The sequence below is a fragment of the Diadema setosum genome, chromosome 14 (genome assembly GCF_964275005.1).
Source record: "Diadema setosum chromosome 14, eeDiaSeto1, whole genome shotgun sequence".
NCBI classification, from domain to species: Eukaryota; Metazoa; Echinodermata; class Echinoidea; order Diadematoida; family Diadematidae; genus Diadema; species Diadema setosum.
In genome coordinates, this window is record NC_092698.1 from 11,552,120 (window position 1) to 11,572,820 (window position 20,701).

At 38.2% G+C, this 20,701-nt stretch overlaps 1 protein-coding gene and 1 pseudogene across 2 annotated transcripts in view; one reads left to right on the top strand and one right to left on the bottom strand.

The window, feature by feature from the left end:
• Positions 1 to 20,701, bottom strand: part of LOC140238360 (uridine phosphorylase 2-like) — a 114,935-nt gene that overhangs the window by 19,733 nt on the left and 74,501 nt on the right. Inside the window, exon 3 of one of the 2 annotated variants that reach the window (XM_072318294.1) lies at positions 14,107 to 14,293. The exons of the other annotated variant lie outside the window; for it this stretch is intronic. Within the exon in view, the coding sequence (XP_072174395.1) occupies positions 14,107 to 14,293 (187 nt within the window). The remainder of the gene's footprint in view (positions 1 to 14,106; positions 14,294 to 20,701) is intronic. 2 annotated transcript variants of the gene reach the window in all.
• On the top strand, positions 8,424 to 13,192 carry LOC140237790 (uncharacterized; annotated as a pseudogene).

Below are 20,701 nucleotides of genomic sequence, written 5' to 3' on the forward strand. Positions count from 1 at the left end.
TATGAAAAAGAATTGAACCAGGATTTGTCAGGTACAGACACAAAGGACATTTTGCACAAATACACCTATAGATCATCATACAATGTACACACCAAATTTGACCTTAATAACTCGAATACTGAATCAATTATATTTTGCTTACTGGTAGCCACATGTGCCATGTTTCAAGTGAAGTGATCAAAACCTGAGTAAGATAAATAAATTGGCAATTTCTACGACTTTCATTTAAAAATGCTGTTACCATCATACCATCATATGGCAATACAATGTTTGACATTTCAAATAAAAACTGACATTTGCACTACATATGACAGCCATTACATGAGCCAAATTTCAAGTCAAATGCTCAAAAGCTGAGGGAGTTACACACTGTAGCTGAATTCACATAATTGCATTACTTTTATTCAAAATATGCTGTTACCATGGCAACACATTTTTCAACTATGACGAAAAGTAAATTTAGCTTAATAATAATAATAATAATAATAGCTGCTTATATAGCGCATAATATTCCTGGAATCTCTATGCGCTTTACATAAATGGGTAGAGTACCATAAACTACAACTTACATAATTTTAACAAAACAATATAATTAAACATACAAAATACAACTTATCATAATCATTTAATAACAAAACAAATATGTTTTTAAGGACTTGAGGAAAGTGTGAGTACATGTGATGGCCCCAAGTTGACTTGGTAATTTGTTCCAGAGTACGGGTGCTGCTGACTGAAAAGCCCGATCCCCATATGAACATGTTTTGGTTGCTGGTATAACTAATAAATTCTGGCTAGAAGATCGTAGATTTCTTTGTGGAATATATTCAATGATCATGTCAGACAAATATGTTGGGGACTTATTTATCAATGTTTTATGACATAATGCAAGGATCTTAAACATGATTCTCTTATCTACAGGCAATGTAGCTTATCTAGGTAATATAGTGGTAACATGTGCCAAGTTTGAAGCCATATCCTCAAAAACTGAGAGTTAGCTGAATCTAAAATTTTGTATGATTTTCATTCAAATTACATTATTACCATGGCAACATGTTGTTCAACAATGAAAGATGAAGTTTACTCATCTTTGTACTATGGTGGTGAAACATGCCAAATCTAAACCTAAATGCTCAGACTGAGGGAGTTAGCTGAAATCCACAGCATTTTTATATGATTTTCATTCAATATATGCCGTTACCATGGCAATGCATTGTTCAAAAATGACAAAAGATTAGGTTTGCACCTCAACATTCAATAGCGTTCACATGTGTCAGATTCAAGCTTAAAGGTAGGGGATACCTTTTACAGACCTCCCAAAATGCAGCAAAACATTAAATATGAACCTCAGGGGACTTGTTTAGGCCAATGCTGAGAAATTTGGAAGTCAACAGTTATCTACAATTTGAATAATGCACAAAACTCAACTACTCAGTAGTTCTGTGTGTAAGCCACACTTAAGCCTTTTGTTGCAGTCTTCTGTATTTTTTATCTATAAACACAAATCTAAAAGTATAAGAGCTGATGTAATAACATATAGAGTGTGTGGCAAGAATGTATATAGAAATGTTTGTAAGTTTTGATGAACTTTCTTCACAAAATATACATGATGGACACACATGCAGTGCATGGGTCTGCAAAGGTAGCCTAGTAATGTACTGGAATTTACGGTGAGCCCCGAAAAAAAATTCAATTCAAAATCTAACGGTCAATAAAAATGTACTAAATGTTACCTTCCACTTTCAATACTTTATGGGAGTTTCTAAAATGATACTCTCTTCAACATACCACTGTATTTATACAACTCTTCATTTGAGGCATGCAAATGGGATTCCCTACCTTTAATACTTGAAGACTGAGGGAATAAGTTGAATCTACAATATTTTGGTTTGCTTATTAGTGAAAAAATGATGTTACCATGGCAATGCATCATTCAACAATGATAAACTGAGTTTGCGCATCTATGTACCATAGTTGTCACATGCGTCAAATTTCAAACTAAGTGCTCCAAGACTGATGGAGTTAACTAAATGCACAGTATTTTTGTATGATTTTCATTCAAAATATGCTGTTACCATGGCAACACATTGTTAAACAATGATAAAAGATTCAGTTTGCATATCAACATACCATGGTGGTCACATGTGCCAAATTTCAAGCTAAATGCTCAAAGACTGAGGGAATTAGCTAAATGCACAATATTTTTGTATGTACCTTTTATTGAAAAAATGTTGTTACCCATGGCAACACATTGTCAACAACAAAGGAAAAATGAATTTGAACATGTACTACAGCGGTCACATGTGCCAAATATCACGTCAAAGACTCAGCGAGTTAGCTAAATCCACAGTATTCTTTTATGAATTTTCATTCAAAATATGCTGTTACCATGGCAACACATTGTTAAACAATGATAAAAGATTAAGTTTGCACATCAACGTACCATAGCAGTCAGATGTGCCAAATTTCAAGCAAACTACTCAAAGAATGTGGGAATCAGCTAAATCTACAATATTTTTGTATGCTTTTTAGTGAAAAAAATGCTATTACCATGGCAATGCATTGTTCAACATCAACAGGAGATGAGTTCTGCACATCTAAAGTGGTGGTCACATGTGTCAAATTCAAGTCAAATACTAAAACTAGAAATGTCGCTATGGCAACTGATGCCTCCGCCATAATGCATGATTCTCCCAATAGGCGTATAGTACAATGTCTTCACAATGTGTAATCCATGACAGTTTCACATAACTGGCAAAATATTGAAATGACAGGTCTGTCAGAAATGTCTTGATCTGGGTTTGCTATAATTTTTTTAAGAGTGCAGGTACACATATTTGGGGAATTGATAATTTTTACTTGAATTCTGATGGACCTTTTTATTAGTTTATGCATTGAGTAATTTCCAAGGTATGAAGAAAGAGTGTAATGATGGTACACACACACACACACACACACAAAAAAAAAATATATATATATATATATATATATATATATTTTCTTTTTTTTTTGGGGGGGGGATTGAAACCTGGCCTTTGACCCTAAACCTCTGACCTTTGACCTTCTGGCTGGAAATTTCCCGGAGAATCTCCATTAGGCAATGCATGTATTAAGTTTTGAAACTAATAATGCAAGCATTGCATATACTAGTATATGAGGGACATGATAAAATTTTGAGGAGATGACCTTGACCTTTGACCCCTGACTATTGACCCATGACCCCTAAATTCCCTAGATAATCCCTGCAAGTCAGTACATGCATATTTACCAAGTTCCATGAAGATACATTGAACCATTTGCGAGAAAAGTGATATTGCAACATTTTCACCTCACCTTTGACCTTTTGACCTTTGACCTTATGACATGAAACTTTCTCTGGAGAATCTTTACGCAGTAGTACATGTCCACACCAAGTTTCAAGGAAATACCTTTGGGGCATTGCATAGATATGGGGAAAATTGCAACATTTGTAGCATTTGACCTTGACCTTTTGACCTTTGACCTCTTGCCAATGTCACTAAAATCTACTCAACTAATTGTCTCATCATACATCATCCTTGGACCACGTTTGGTGAAAGCTGCTTCATCCAGTTTTGAGTTATCACATAAACAGATAAATTTTAGGATTTGACCTTGATCTTTGACCTTTGACCTCTGTCCGATTTCACTGAAAAACTAATCAAGTCATTGTTTTATCATACATCATCCTCCAACAAAGTTTGGTGAAATTTGCTTGATGCAGTCTTGAGTTATCGCGTAAACGAATACAATTTCATGATTTGACCTTGACCTTTGACCTTTAGCTGATTTCACCCAAAATCTAATCAAATAATTGCCCCATCATACTTCATACTTGGACCAAGTTTGGTAAAATTCCAGTAAATATTACTCAAGTTATCGCGTAAACCAAAGCGGACGGACGTACGGACGTACGGACGGACAACCCGAAAACATAATGCCTCCGGCACCACTTCATGGCGGAGGCATAAAAACTCAGGGAGTTTGGTCAATCCACATATTTTTTATGATTGGTATAAAAAACCGCTGTTGCCATGGCATCAGATTTATTTACACACACATAAAAGGTGTCATAACATTTGGTAGGACTTTGCAATAATTTGCCATTGCCATGGCAATGTATTATGCAGCACAAACAAAAGAGGCATCTTGCACATTTTCCTTTGATAGTTGTCACACATGCCAAATTTGGGGTTAATTGCTCAAAAGATGACAGAGTAGTTTGATCTACAAGTTTTTATGAAAATTTGCCATTGCCATGGCAATTCATACTTTGATACTGACGAAAAAGGTTTCTTGCACATCTACCTTTGATAGTGGTCACACATGCCAAATTTGGGGTCAATTGCTCAAAAAATGAGAGAGTAGTTCAATCCACATCATTTGGTAGGTTTTTGTAAAAATTGTTGTTGCCATGGCAATGCATTATGTAAAAGAGGTTTCTTGCACATTTTCCTTCAATAGCCATCACACATGCCAAATCTGGGGTTAATTGCTCAAAAGATGACATTGTGAGTAGCTCGATCCACAAGTCTTTATGAAAATTTCCCGTTGCCATGACAACGCATTATTTGATACTGACGAAAAAGGTGTCTTGCACATCTTCCTTAGATAGTGGTCAAACATGCCAAATTTGGGGTCAATTGCACAAAAACAGAGAGTTATTTGGTAGGACTTCGTAAATTTTCAAGGTATGGGGAAGAAGTGTAATTTCAGTATTAAATGGTAAAATATTAGTTTTTAAACCTTGACTTTGACACTTGACCTTTGACCTTATGACCCTAAAGTTCCAAAGAGAATCACTGTCAGGTAGAATATGTATAAATATGTACTAAGTTTCATGATGATACCTTGAGTCACTTTCGAAATATGGAGGAAGAAGTGAAATTTAGCATTTTCACATGACCTTTTAGCTTTTGGCAAGAAACTTCCCACAGAATCTCTATGGGGTAATATATAATATCAAGTTTCGAGAAAACCCTGCAGGCATTGCATAAATATGAGGGAAGTAGTGACATGTTGAGGAGTTGACCTTGACCTTGACCCCCTGGCCTGTCACCCCTGACCCCCAAATTCCCTTGGTAATCACTGCCAGTCAGAGTTCATGCATACCTAGTATATACTAAGTTCTGTGAAGATACCTTAAAGGGGATGGCTAGTAACTGATCAGTGGGAATAAGTGGGAATGCGCGCGGATGATCCTTGTGGGATTCATTTAAGAGTACATTATATGTCTATTGTTGTGTGAAAATTATTTGCATCAGAATGGTCTCATATTCAAGTAATGTGCAATTCAATGCTTCCAGGTTAGCATGCCTGTACAGTTTAGCATGCATGTACAGTGTAGCATGCATGTACAGTGTCAGGGCGATCGTTAACGATCGCCCTGACACTGTACATCTATGCTGTATAATGTACTCCCCAAATTTGATTACGGACAGGACGACGGATGGACTGAAGGACGGACGGATGGATAGACAGACGGAAGGATGGAAGGACGGACGGAAGGACAGAAGGATGGACAACCTGAAAACATAATGCCTCTGGCATCACTTCATGCCGGAGGCACAAAAATGTATGACTTAATGAGTACATGTATGAAGTTCAGTAGATTTTAGTCTATGACAAAGGAACAGTACTTACAGATCATTTTCTGCTACTAGTAATGATGACGTTATAAATCACGAGTCTGACTGAGAAATTAAAGAGGAAACTACAGCCTGTATGAATAAATTCTTGTTAGACCATACATAGTCCTTTTTTTAAGCCTTTGATATTCTCCTTTTTCCCACTGGAATCCAAGACTAAAGACTATCAGAGTAATTTCAGAGAAGTTGACCCACCTACACTGTACATCATATAGCCTTTGGCCACTGGGTTCTAACATAACAAGGCCTAAAAAGTAAGATTTAGGTAAATCAGTACTAGATTGAAGATCTAAGTGAGATGTAGACTTGTCTTCTGTTCATAGGTTTCTAAATATCTCACAGCTTCAGCTTAGCTGTATCATCACAAATAAGAATGTCAATCAGAGTAGCATATTTAGAAGTTCCATACAATTCTCTTAGTTCAATATCTTCCAGAACAGGTAAACCATTAATGATCCATCACACCCTGATTACACTCAATTTTCAAGCACAGAAAGAGTGATGATGTAGCGCGAAAGATGAACAGATATCACAGTGCTAAAAGGAGACAACTGGAATATGATATTGAAAGACCAGGCATCAATACTCCAGAGGATATTGGTGATGTAGTCGAGCTCCCGTCAATGATTATGCAACCCAGGGTAAAGACAGCTGATCCTGCCTCTGTCAATTCTGAAATGAGCAGCAATGTCAATCCCCTATCCCAGCTCAAGGCACCTTGTTTGAAATCATCACCAATGACCATGAGAACATGGCTGTCTGACGCTGAACAAAGTATGATCTACCAAGAGATGGATGCCCTTAGAGTTGATAGAGATTCAACTCTTACAAGTCTGAAAGAAACCGAGGAAAAACTAAAGAAAGCCTAACAGTAGATTCAGTGGAAAACAATGACAGCCACTGCAAAGAAAATACCGGACTGTCGTGGGTTGTCTTCTTAACAACATTCAATTTTTTCTCACACTGTTGAAGCTATAACAAGCACGCCATTTGAATTTCTATCAACCCACACCAACATAGCTAAAACAACGCTTAGAGGTATTCTGGAAATGGATTGATACCGTGTACATCAACTTATCTTTCCTTGTTTACAGTCCAGATCCAGAAGCTGTTTGCCTTATACAGTGAAACTCCGTTATAACGAGGTCCGTGGGACCGGCAATATTACCTCGTTATAACCGGTACCTCGTTATAACCGTACGCATTAAAAACAAAGAAAAACATAAGCATGAAGTCATATACCCATCAATCAAACTTAAGAGCAGTCTTTGCATTATCATCACACAAGTATGGACCATTATTATTGAGAGAATAAAGGGGATTTGTGAATTGATACAAAAAAAAAAGATGAAAAAAGTAGAGGTTGAAATGCGTTCTTTGTTTTTCTTCCGAAAAATTCTTCGCATAACAGTTGCAGATACGTTGTTGAGAAGTAGGCCTACTCGACAGAGTCATATTCGTGATTCCTTCTACAATATCTCTTCCTCTTGTATGAACAAAATCACTTTGTATAAAATGCGTTTGTTAAACTTTTCTAAACACCAGCGTAAATAGAATAACACACATGCATTGTTTACTGTAACTTGCGAGGTATTTGCGCTGCTAGTGATGATTTCATGAATCATTTCAGCTGTAATCTTACACATGTATTATGTTTGCGCCCAAAGGGATTAAAAGCGCGTTCTTTATTTTCTTCCAAAAATCTCTTCGCGTTTTGTACATCCATTCTTGAAAAATGCGACAGGGAAGAATTTTAAAGGTAAATGTGATCCTTTTACGCAAAACTCTACCTCGTAGACCATTCTGAAAGAAAGAAAATCTTTACTGTGAAATGCAGTGTTAAATAATAATGAACAAACCCAGATCTATTCAAACTGTTAAATGCATTTGTTTCTTTTTCTGAACACCGACTCAAAGAGATTAAAATGCGTTATGCAACTATTTTTACAATATACTACTCGGCGGGTCCACGATGATTTCATTAATTATTTCAGTTTTAATCATTTAAGAACTATGCACACTAATATTTACTAACCACCAAAATAACTGGAAGTCGGAACTAAAAATGTAAAGGATATAATGATAAGTTGCACGTGGATTTCAAAAACATATTTGTCCATTTTTGACGAGTGTCGCTACATGAAAAGTTTTTGAACGCGCTATTCTTTTTTCTTTTTTTTCCTCGTTGTGGTGTGTTCTGACCCAATATCACGCACATGTATCTCGCCAAAAAGAAAATGGAATTATTATGTTCAATAACCTAGTAGGAACATCGGAAGGTAATCCTGTTTCTTATCACGCTGTTTAGAAGAAAACATGGAAGGAACAGTACTCGCTTATTCGTCACGGATAATGTTCGTTTACGAGTCTTCACGCTTCAGATAGTTCATGTACAGAGAGACGGCACAGGGATCGTATACATATCCACAGTGCACATGTGTGTACATGTATGCACATTTACTGCGTTCAGCACAGACTCTGCAGAACAGGGCTATTGCGTGAATTCGGTTTTCAATGTTTCATTTGCTGCGTGTTTGAAAGCGGTATGTCAAGAAATGGAACCTCGTTATATCCGATCAAATTGCTTATGTTTTTCTTTATCATAATGCACTGAAAATGTCCTCGTTATAACCAGAATCTTGTTATAACCGAACTCGTTATAACGGAGTCATTCTGCCATAGGTTTACACACAAAGGAAAACGGGACCGACGCGATCACCTCGTTATAAGCGGTTCCTCATTATAACCGAACTCGTTATAATGGGGTTTCACTGTAATACCCTTCCACCAGTGTTCCAGCACAATTATCCCCATCTTTCTTGCATTTGTGACTGCTTTGAGATCTTCATAGATCAACAAAAGAACTTAAAAGCTCGGGCACAAACACACAGTAGTTATAAGAAACCCAACACAGTTAAAGTGTTCATTAATTGGATGCACACCACTTGGTGTGATTTCTTTCATATCTAGTGCTTGGGGTTGGAGAGTTAGTGATTATGAACTTATCAGAAAATCTAGTTTTATCAATCCAAGTCTGCATAATCTACGTGATCAGGGCCCCATTTCATAAACACTTGATATGATAGCAACTCTCGCTGGAATGGCAATTGTCATAGTAATTAATGACAAGAATCCAGCTTCCTGATTGGCTGTTGCTATTGGAAGTTGCCATTCCAGCAAGAGTTGCCATCCCAACATCTTTTATGAAATAGGGCCCAGATCCTTGCTGATAGAGGTTCCTTTGTACAGCTTGGTGTGCAATTCATAATACCAGCTTTCACTAGAGGTAAAAAACAATTGTCTCCTCAAGAAGTTGAGATCAAAAGAAAACTTGCCTCAGTTAAGATTCATATTGAAAGGATAATTGGTGTAGTGAAGTCTTTGAAGGCTTCCGTGGCAGTAGAACGTTGGGCGGTAGAAGGCTTAACTGTTCGCCACATATTCTTTCTTGATTATGTATGTGGCCCTGAAAAGGGCCTACCCAGTCACGACATTTCGGCAAGCATGTTCTCACCATTCTCAAGGGAATTGGTGTACTTAAAAAAAAAAATTGTGTACTTAAAGAAAAAGTACACTACCTTCCAATTAATCTCATTAAATCTATTAAAGATGAATCACTTCGAGGTATTGCTAGAATTGATAATATGAGGAAGCGTGTGCCTGTCTAGTGAACTTTGGAGATGGAGTCGTGTATAATGTAATGAGAAGGACCTTGCAGAGTTGAATATTCAATGTGGCTGAGATTGTACTTGCTGCAGTACTGCATTTAGCAGGTTTTTAACAGGGAGTGGATTTTAGTTTCAGCACTTTTGGAAAAGATGTCACTACTTGGGCTGAGTTTTTGTCATACAGATTGACTGATGTATCAGAAAATGAAGCATACATGCGTCCATTGATTACATCCATCTATTCCTAATATGAAATCTTGTATCTGCAGGTCTATGTTTTGCCTCAGAATTACACATCAGAATAACATTACATTTATGCAGTAGGTTCTGTTTTCAGGGTAGCACCACAATATATGTCAGTTGCTACATTGTAATACCTGGTTGTATTGCTGTGAAAAATTCTTGTCAGAAATCTTGTTTGAGAGTAGAAATAAAGCCAAGAATATCACATGTCAAAAGTTCGTCCTCCGTTTTACTACACATATGGTTTAGCGAAATATCAAAAGACAAAACAGGTTGTTATTTCTCAAAACTTGCTGTTTGGTTTAAAAAAAAAAAATGCTGGCTGCTGAAGTCACTTGTACATCCATAGACACAATCAATATTTTCTATAAATTTACCTGTGTTTATATTGCAGGTTTTGTTGGTTGGTTTTGTTTTAGGGCAAGCACTATGTCAGTTGCTATATTGTAATACCATGTTGTACATAATATATGGTTGTATTGCCGTGAAAAATTCTTGTCAGAAATCTTGGTTTGAGAGTAGAAATAAATCCAAGAATATCACTTGTTGAAAGTTTGTCCTCTATTATTACTACACATATTGTTTAGTGAAATAAGACAAAACAGGTTGTTTTTTCTCATAATTTACTGTTTGCAAAAAAAAAAAAAAAAATCACTGCTGAAGTCCTTGTAGATCCATAGACACTACCAATATTTTCTCTAAATTTACCTGTGTAAATGTAATTTCTGGAACATTAATTTGCCGATGGCATTCTTTCATCCTAGTTTAAGATCAAAGATAAACCATATTTCCTTCTGGCATGTGTATCAATGTTTCAACATTCATACTTATACACATACATGCACAAACACACGTACACACACACACACACACACACACACACACACACACAATATCATACATTTGTTTGCACTCACACACCATTACTCTACTGTGTAACAAAACAAAAAAATTACTTTACCTGAACATAATTTGAAAAGTGACAACTCAGGGGTATGTGTCACAAAGCTGTTCTTAAGAGAGTGCTTTATAGTACAAAGAGCAAAATGGATTTCTCAAATTATCTCTATTGGAAATATGAACAAAGGTTTTATCTGTGATCGCTCTCCTTAACTCTTTATGTGCCATGGTGGAAACCCCTTGTGTACCACATTGATCTGAGACACCAATGGAGTCATAATTTGAGAAAACACTGTTGTTGTTTTTCTCAAATCTAAGTAACTTTTATAAATTTCTGTTGAAATGGACATGTAGTGAGCAAAGTTGTAGAGAAAATACCAACCTTTGCTTTGATGTAAATTGTATGTCAAATCTATGATTGTTTTTCTTTGAAATGATCAGTAGATACATTACTGTAATTAGTGTAAAGCAGGACTTTGCACACAAAACAGTGGCAGAAACTTAGAATTTACACACAAATCCAGTCAAAAATGCTCGTCAATCACCACATAAAATGCAAGCTAAATATGAAAGGAACGGAATTGAGAGAAATGTTTATCACTCGGTTTGGGTGGCTTTGTGCGTTTGAGCAGAATATGCAAAGCTGGCAAGCCGTCGACGGAGTCTGGCGTGCAAACGTGGCATATAAAAAATTAAATTGTGTTAAACATATATATGCACTGGACAGCAAAAGAAAGTACCCATTCTGTCAAAGGCCACACACAAAAATTCACCCCCTAGAAATAAACAATTTTTGTACACACCCCAGTCGTTATTCCCAACTGAAAAATATATTTTTTACATATTTTTCAAACTGTACATTTTTTGAGTATTTTCTTATAAACTGCATATTTTTTTCAAAAAATGCTCTAAAAATAACATAATTTATTCATATTTTTCAAAATACTCTGAAAATAGCATATTTTGGGGGTATTTTTTCCAGTCTTCAGATGAGACGAATATTTTTTCTGTATTTTTTCATCTTTCCCATAAATGTTCTTGTCATTTTGTAAAAATACTCTAAAAATAGGATATTTTGGGGGTATTTTTGTCAAATTTGAAATACTATTTATATTTTTTCCGTATTTTTTTCAGCTTAATTATTGAAAAACAAATTAATAAACAAAGCATTAAAATATGCTTTAAAATCAAAAATGTGGCAAAATTGTGGTAAAAGTGAATTCAGTTGATACAAATTGAAGTCAGTTGACATTTCAACTATTATGTCAAACTATTATGTAGACCAGGTATGTATAATGCTCTTGTGTGTGTTTGTGTGTGTATATGTGTGTGTGTGTGTGTGTGGGTGTGTGTGCGTGTGTGCATGTGTGTGTTAATTTGTGTGTAAACAGTTTGTTGACACTTGAAAGCTATGTACCTGACTGGGCTTGCTTACCAGTTCATTCCAGATTAAAACCCTAATTAACCATAATACCAGTTGATTCCAGTTGGTTTTTACTGGTTTCTACTGGTCATGCATATTCATAAGCTATTCAAATTCTCTTGGAACAGAAAAAGAAAAAATATAGTTCAAATTGTTTTTCATATTACAATAAGCTTTAAACTGTGTTAAAAAGTTTACTCAATATTATTGTTGTGTTATTCATAATTTCAACTTCTGTTATGAGGAGGCATTTTCATTTTTCAATATCAAAAGTGTAATTTACTTGGTAACCACGTCTTAAAACATTAAATGGCCCTAGATAATTGCGTGTGATAACTAAAGTATTAGGTTCCTACATCCACATCAGTGGTGGACACCTCTCTGCATCTCTCCACCTCTCTCCTCACATGGACCTCTCTCCCGAGTGATTCAGGTGAAGGCTGAGCTAGCTGGATTCAATGAGTACCACACTAGTGTAATAAGTTGATAAATAGTAGATAATATGTTAGTTTGATAAATACCAGGGTAATTTATACATAAATAAACTTTGTTTAGTTCACAGTAGTGTTCTCTGGGGCACTTCTGCCCCTGAATACCTTTGTTTGTCTATGCTGTTTTTCTTTTTTCTCTTACTCTATACCTGTGTTTTCCGTGATACACGCGGCTCTGTTTCATCAACTTATGTCCCTTGTGTTTCATTTACTTATCGGTTTTGAGCGATACATCTCATCGTGTTTTCCTCTCCCGATACCTTTCCATTCCTTGTATCACACTAATAGTTTATATACCCTCCGCTTAGCAAGTTGCTACGTGTACATACACAGTGTATACTTTACAGCATACACTCTGTTTTTTTTTTTTTCTCGTGATACACTCTGCCTTTACATGACTTACTCCTCATATCCTTGTTTGTATTGATTATTTGCATACTCATCACTGTATTAATTTATGATACAGCAGTCTTTTAATTTCATTATATTTTTTCGCAGGCTAAGGTGGGGGATTTCCACCACATCCCGCTCTGTTGTACTTTGATTACTATACTAATTTCTGCAGTTTTTTTTTTTTTTACAGTTTTCTCTATTTTCTAGTTGTGCGCGGTATAACTACAACGCTCCCTCCTTTTTCCCACTGGTTTCCATAGGTTTCATTATATACCCACAGGTCACTGTCAGGTGCATTTCTTGTACAGTTCTCTATACTCCATAGATCTATACTCTTGTCTTTTTACAGACAAACAGTGGACATTCCTAAGCACAGAGATTAGCCCAGATACTCACTGCAAGCTCCACTGAAACTTTCTGGGAATTTCTTCCCTTCCCTCAGCAATAACAATAACCGTTTTTCAGCACCTCACACAAACCGACGCCTTCTATTTAGATTCCAAATTTTCCCCTCGCACTTTCCCTAATCCTTTCATCAGTGATAAATAGAAAGTTTAAACTCAGTCAACCAGGACCAAATTTGTGTCTGTGGTTTACACATTCGTATCTCTGTGTTTAGGTCCTTTTCCACCTGTACAGATCCCCTTTCTCGTCTCTGTTTTGTTTTGTCTTTCTAGCACTCCCATACAATCATTACAAGACATAGGTTCAGTTCAATCAAATCCATCAAATATGGAGGACACTGAAACGGAACCTGACCCTGACCCCAATGACACTATGTTCACTCCTGTCAAAAGAAAAAAAAAAAACGATCCCGAAAAGACACTATATCACTTGAAGACAACGAAGATGAATTCCACACCCCTTCACGACCGTTACTCTTACTTTTCGTCACAATAACCGGAGCCGATAAAAACATAACCTAGTCTAACCCTATTCAGGTAGCGAGAGAAATCAACCGCATCGCAGGACATGTCATACATGTACAACGTCACCCTAAATCGTTCGTCATTAAATGCGCCAACTCAAAACAAGTCCATTCTTTTTTAGCGACAACCAACTTATGCAACACCTCAGTCTCTGTCACCAACACCAATACCCCCCTCAACTTAACAAAGGGAGTAATCAAACGCGTTCTAGTTGATCTATCAGACGACTCAATTCATCAAGAATTACGGGATCAGGGAGTCACCGATGTTCACCTCATTTACAAAAAGGTCAATAACACCCACTTTGCTACATCCGTTGCCACTGTTACTGTTACACTCAAATCTCTTCCTTCAGCTGTGTCCTTAGGGTACGAACGTTTTGAAGTATCGACGTACATTCCCCCCATCACACGCTGCCTCAGATGCCAGAGGTTTGGCCACGGCATCGACACCTGCCGTTTCAAGCAGCGGTGTGTCAGGTGTGGTGAGTCCCACCAACTTGACCAGTGTCCCATGAAAGGTACTAGTACTCCTCGATGCTTGAGATGTGGGGGTCCCCACAGTGCCGCTTATGCCGGATGCCCTGAATACAAACAAGCAAGAAAAATACAATCAGTCAAAGTACTACACAAATTATGCAGATGCGGCCCAGCACATACTGAATTCAACACAAACTACCCATAACCCTCCTCCCGAAAACTCAGCTTCTCAAGTCATCTCAGACCCCGTCACTCTCCCCATGCCGATTAACCAACCCTCCTCTTCCCACACAAACTCATCCCTTACCGCTACGTCATCTGCTACCCCTCATCCTCAACACATTCACGCCACAGCCAAACACTCTCGAGTCCTCCCAACCCCAAACATTCCTCCCAAAAGACCTCCGACATCTGACGCCTCAACACAGGTAGACAGGGTTAACCAGTCTTCGCAATGCTCTCCAGGTTCTCCACTCACAGTCGAAAACCTGGTCACCTTCCTTGTTTTTGTTATCAATAACCTAGAGAGCCAACTCGAAGAGCAACAGAATAAAGCTAACAGTATAGGCCGCCAACACCTGCTTTGGCACAATAATACCACCTGAAAAAATCCATGAGCTGTTATCATCCATTTCTCAATAATGGATATACTGCTACTCTGTCTTACACTGTGTTCCCCTCCCCTGCTCATGATACAGTTTACCCTCTGGCAGTGGAACGCCCGTGGAATATCGTCCACTGGACATGAACTAGTTCACCATATTAACTCCTCTACAGATCCCCCACACATCATTTTGATTCAGGAGACTTGGGGTCATAAACACACCAATTTTTCTATTCCTCGTTATGTATCCATCTGGCGTCACCGTCCCAACTCCCGTAGAGGAGGATGCACCATCTTCTTACACTCCGGTATCACATACAACATCATTAACTGCGCCCCCTCGCTCGAGGCGCAACAAGTAAATGTCTTGTTAGGCACCGTTAAACTGTCGTTAATTTTTATAATCCACTTTAAAAACTTACTTTAGATAATCTCAAAGCACTAACCTCCAATTGCCTCCCAAATTTTATATTGGCAGGTGATTTCAACGCTCACCATCCCATGTGGGGCGGAACCACGGAAGATCATAACGGGAGATTAACAGTTGATTATATTTTAACCAACAGCATATCTATATTGAATGATTTTTCCCCCCATATGAATCAATATTTCACGTGGGACATCGTCTTCCATAGATTCAACTCTTTCCAGTCCCTCTCTAGCTGCACGATGCAACTGGTCTGTCTCTACTACGACGGGAAGTGATCACTTCTTGATCAAATGTGATATAGCACTAATTGCATCTGTACCTAACATCACTCCCACCAATTTTAGATCAGCAAAACTATGTCTATCCTTCCACAGGGCCAACTGGGAGCTGTTTGAAAAGGAATTAAACAATACTTATAAGATGAAGAATGTTGACATTGAAAATATTTATGACTTTTACAACTTTTTCATCCTATGCATCCAGAAAGCAGCGGAAACTGCCATTCCAACTAATAAAATCAAAAACTTTCCTCCTAATCCATGGTGGAATCAAACATGCACCGAGGTTACCAAGGCTAAACACAAAGCTAACAGAAGACTGGAAAGCTCATATACTGATCTATGCACATATCTCAAAGCCTCCGTTCTGGCGAGGAAAACGATTAAATTTGCCAAACGTGCTCATTTTGAACAGTTCTGTAATACTTTAAACCGCTTTACTCCTCTTTCTACAATATGGCGTAAGATTAAAATACTTTCCAATAACCGCTAGCATAGCACAACTTTCCCTCCTCTCCATATCAATGGTTCTCTCTTTTCCGACCCCCTTACTATAGCCAACGCTTTAGCAGTCTCCTTTTGTGAGAAATCCGTCCCTTCACCCTTTTCCACACGTGAACTACCTACGCTGGCTACACCGAATATCATTCATGATAACAACTCCCCATTAAATTCCCCCTTTACACTCGGAGAACTAAAAAGAGCCATCTGCGTTGCCAAAAATTCTTCACCTGGAGCTGACGGGATCAACAAAGCTCTCATCTCCCACCTGACTGATAGCATGATCCATTCGCTGTTACGGATGATAAATCACATATGGGACACTTCCACCCTACCACCCCAATGGAAGCACTCGATCGTTATAGGGCTCACACCCATAAATATTTCCCCATAGGGATGTGTGTTAAAAATCAAATTTCAAAAAATTCTGTAAAATAGCTGGGAGAAATGAGGTATTTCAGCTTCACTAACCTGGATAAGTGAGATATACCCTTTCATCCATCAAATTTTCAGGGTGGATTCTTCAGTCCAAATTCTGTCCAGGGGTCCGCAAAGCCAGACTACGAGTTCTTGTCACTCAAAAAATCACCTATTTTCCGTACACATACCCAATGAAATATAGTCCCCTCAAATTCGATCAGAAAAGCTTTCATCTTCCAACCAAAATGCAGTTTGTAGAGGAATTCATACTCAATATCTACAGCTATTCAGTTTTTTGCCAAACTACATCATTGATTTTTAATCAATTTTTTCCTTCATTTATTTTGGTATCTTTAGTACGAATTTGTGAAGGGGTCTGGGACATTCCATTGTATTTACGGGTGTGAGCCCTATAGTGGAGGTCATATTTCTCATTTGACTTTTTAACATCATAAATGTGTTTTTGATGATATTTGCCCCTACATCATATGGGAAATTAAACATTCAAGGGTTATAAAGCTTCTCAAAGGAACACTTTTGAAAATCATGCCCTTTGGGGTTTTTAAAAAAAATAAATCTTGCAGTGTTGATCAGTTCTTCATAAGATGAATACATAGATGCAGGCAGTAATCCTTGATTATGGGGGTGTCATCATCACCTTATTGCCTGCAAAGTACTTTAAAAGACTTTGTTTTGTCAAACAGACTAACTTTATGAATTTTGACCTGTTTCAGTGGTAGCCAAAACAAAGAAATACATTAAAATAACACAGTCATTCAAAGTTGTGTGATACTGATGACTGCTATATACAAAGATCTAGTACCACAACATAAATAAGAAAAATTGTAGCCAAGCAGAGGTGGGGGGGGTAGAGGAGAGGGGTGGGGGGTAGGAAGGAGAAGGGGGCAGGGAGGAAGAGATCTGACACAATAGATCAACATAAACCAGCACAGCTTGTATGGGATGAATACTTCCCATAGACTTGTGTGCATTGCATGCATCCTCTATAGGGCTCACACCCATAAATATTTCCCCATAGGGATGTGTGTTAAAAATCAAATTTCAAAAAATTCTGTAAAATAGCTGGGAGAAATGAGGTATTTCAGCTTCACTAACCTGGATAAGTGAGATATACCCTTTCATCCATCAAATTTTCAGGGTGGATTCTTCAGTCCAAATTCTGTCCAGGGGTCCGCAAAGCCAGACTACGAGTTCTTGTCACTCAAAAAATCACCTATTTTCCGTACACGTACCCAATGAAATATAGTCCCCTCAAATTCCATCAGAAAAGCTTTATATCTTCCAACCAAAATGCAGTTTGTAGAGGAATTCATACTCAATATCTACAGCTATTTAGTTTTTTGCCAAACTACATCATTGATTTTTAATCAATTTTTTCCTTCATTTATTTTGGTATCTTTGGTACGAATTTGTGAAGGGGTCTGGGACATTCCATTGTATTTACGGGTGTGAGCCCTACACCCATTGCGAAACCCGGCAAGAATAAGCACGACATACATTCTTATCGTCCTATCTCTCCGACTCCTTTCTTATGCAAGACTATGGAACGAATGATATCCAGCAGATTAACTTATGTTATAAACAAACACCACTTGGTGTCTCACACTCAATCCGCTTTTTTACCTCATCGCAGAATAACCAACAACCTTCTTCTTCTTGAATCAGATGTCCGTAAATCCCTAATCACTAAACATTACACCGCAGCTATTTTTCTAGATCTCAGCCAAGCATTCGACACTGTCAACCACAATGCTCTTATTGCCAAACTCAAATCCATCGGACTACAAGGTAGATTCCTGGACTGGATTCGCAACTTATTAGACTCGAGGACTTTACAAGTACGCGTTGATTCCACTCTGTCAGACACTTATCACCAAAATATCGATCTCCCTCGAGGAAGCCTTATTAGTCCAATTCTCTTTACTCTTTTTATCAACGACATCTCTTACTGCAGCAAATCCAATATATCTCTTTACGCAGATGATATAGCGATTTGGCGCACTTCCACCAACCTACGATACATCAGTTTTAAATTACAGGTGGACATCGACAACATCGCTTCCTGGCTGAAACAATGGGGCCTCACTTTATCAAGCAATAAATCCAAAGTAATTATTTTTTTATCCACGATCAGTTGCCACCAGTAATTTCAATATACACATATCTGATACTCCTTTAGAAATCGTGCCAAATTACAAATACCTCGGTGTAATTTTTGACTCCTCGTTAACGTGGTCGCCTCATGTTAATTACATACTGAATAAATGTAATAGACATCTTAACCTTCTTAGGTCTATATCCGGCACGTCCTGGGGTGCTGATACTAAAACTTTGCTATTGTTTTATCATTCATTCATTTGTCCCCACCTTGATTACTCGTGTGAAATCTATAATTCCATTTCCCCAACGCTCGCCTAGAAGCTGGACTCAGTTCAAGGCCACGCCCTACGTATTGCCACTGGTGCTCTTCCCTCCACCCCACTACACTCTCTCCCAAGTGGAATGCCATGAAGCTCCTCTAGACACACGCCATGAAAGGGCCGCTTTCAACTACTGTGCATATTTATTTACTCTCTCCACCACTCACCAAACTCGGGCCGCAATTTCTGACTGCTGGCAGTTTGCTACAGTCAAATGGCCTGAACACAAAAAACCGTTTGCCCTTCATACCTCATATTTATTTCCCACTTTCAGCAAACTCATCCCGCTCTCTGACTGGCCGTGTCCGCCATGGTCAATAATATACCCAACAATTGATCTCTCTATTCATGACCACTGCACAAAGACTTCCCCCACCTTGGAATGCAAAAAACAAACTGCTCTCCAGATAATCAACACCATTTATGCTAACCATCTTCATCTCTACACAGACGACTCTCACGACCCCACCAGCAACAGGGTTGGCATCGGGATTTATATCCCCCGCCATGAAATCAAAATTCATGAAAGAATCTCCCGGATATCCATATGCCGTGCTGAACTCACTGCAATTTTAGAAGCTCTTACCTGGCTCGAAACTTCTCCGCCGTTGAAAGCTGCAATATTTTCAGACTCCCTCAGTGCTCTGTCTTTATTAGAAATTACTCCTCCAATAAACATGATCTAACTTGCGAAATTTTATTGAAATGTTCACAATTATTATCAAATGGATTTTCTCTTTCCCTGGTCTGGATCCCCTCACACTGTGGTCTTAAAGGTAACGACTGTGCAGACTCTCTCGCGAAGAAAAGCCTAAACAAAGATTATATAACCATCATGATCCCTCCTACCGTTTCTGAAATTAGACAATCAATCTCGACAAAATGCCTGGACGCCTGGAACGAGACCTGGCGCACATCCACCCATGGTCGTCATCTATACTTTATTCATAGTAATGTTAAACAGCCTTTCTTCATCAATTGCACTTGCCGTCGAGACGAAATTATCATCCATCGACTCAGAATGGGTTGTGCTCGACTCCCCGCTTACCTACATTGAATTCATAAACACCCCACTGGCCTTTGTCATATCTGCAACTCTGCAGACACTGTAGGGCACTACTTGCTATACTGCACACGATTCCTGAAACAACGTACAGTATTAGCTCAAAGGTTACATAAATCCATCCTGCAGTTGTCTGATCTCTTTTCGAATCAGCAATCTATGGACTACCTGCTTCAGTATGTCAAGGACACAAACCAATATTTTAATCTTTGATTTTTTTCCCTTCTCTCTCTATTCCACTACCTCGTACCTATACATTATACATAGGTCTGATATTTGCAGAGGTTTCTCATTTGATTGAATTCATTATTACGTTTATTTTAGCTTAAAAGTACCCACCCACCGGGAGAACTCCACACACGTGTACCATTGACATACTCAACGCCATCTTTGTTCTATACAGGTACCATGGCATACTAATTCTCAACGCCGTCCTTTGTTCTTTACCGGTACTTTTCTCTCAGGCCAGGATCATCAATAGGCTCGTGGCAATACCTCTTATGAGTGATTCATTTTTCACACCCTTTTTTGTAATCTTGGTAACGGGCTGACCCTATGTCAGAGAGAGGAGCTCAGCACCCTCCACCCCCCTAGCTGTCTGTTTTCTCTGATCTGTCCTCACCCTTTCTGCTTTTCTTCTATCATCCCTCCTCTTCCATGATTTCCCCGCCTACTAGACTAATAATAATACAGTATTCATCGCATAATCGGGACAGGTTGGGAGTAGCAAACACGGCCCCTTTAAGCGGGGTGCCCGATTTCGCGATGAGCACTC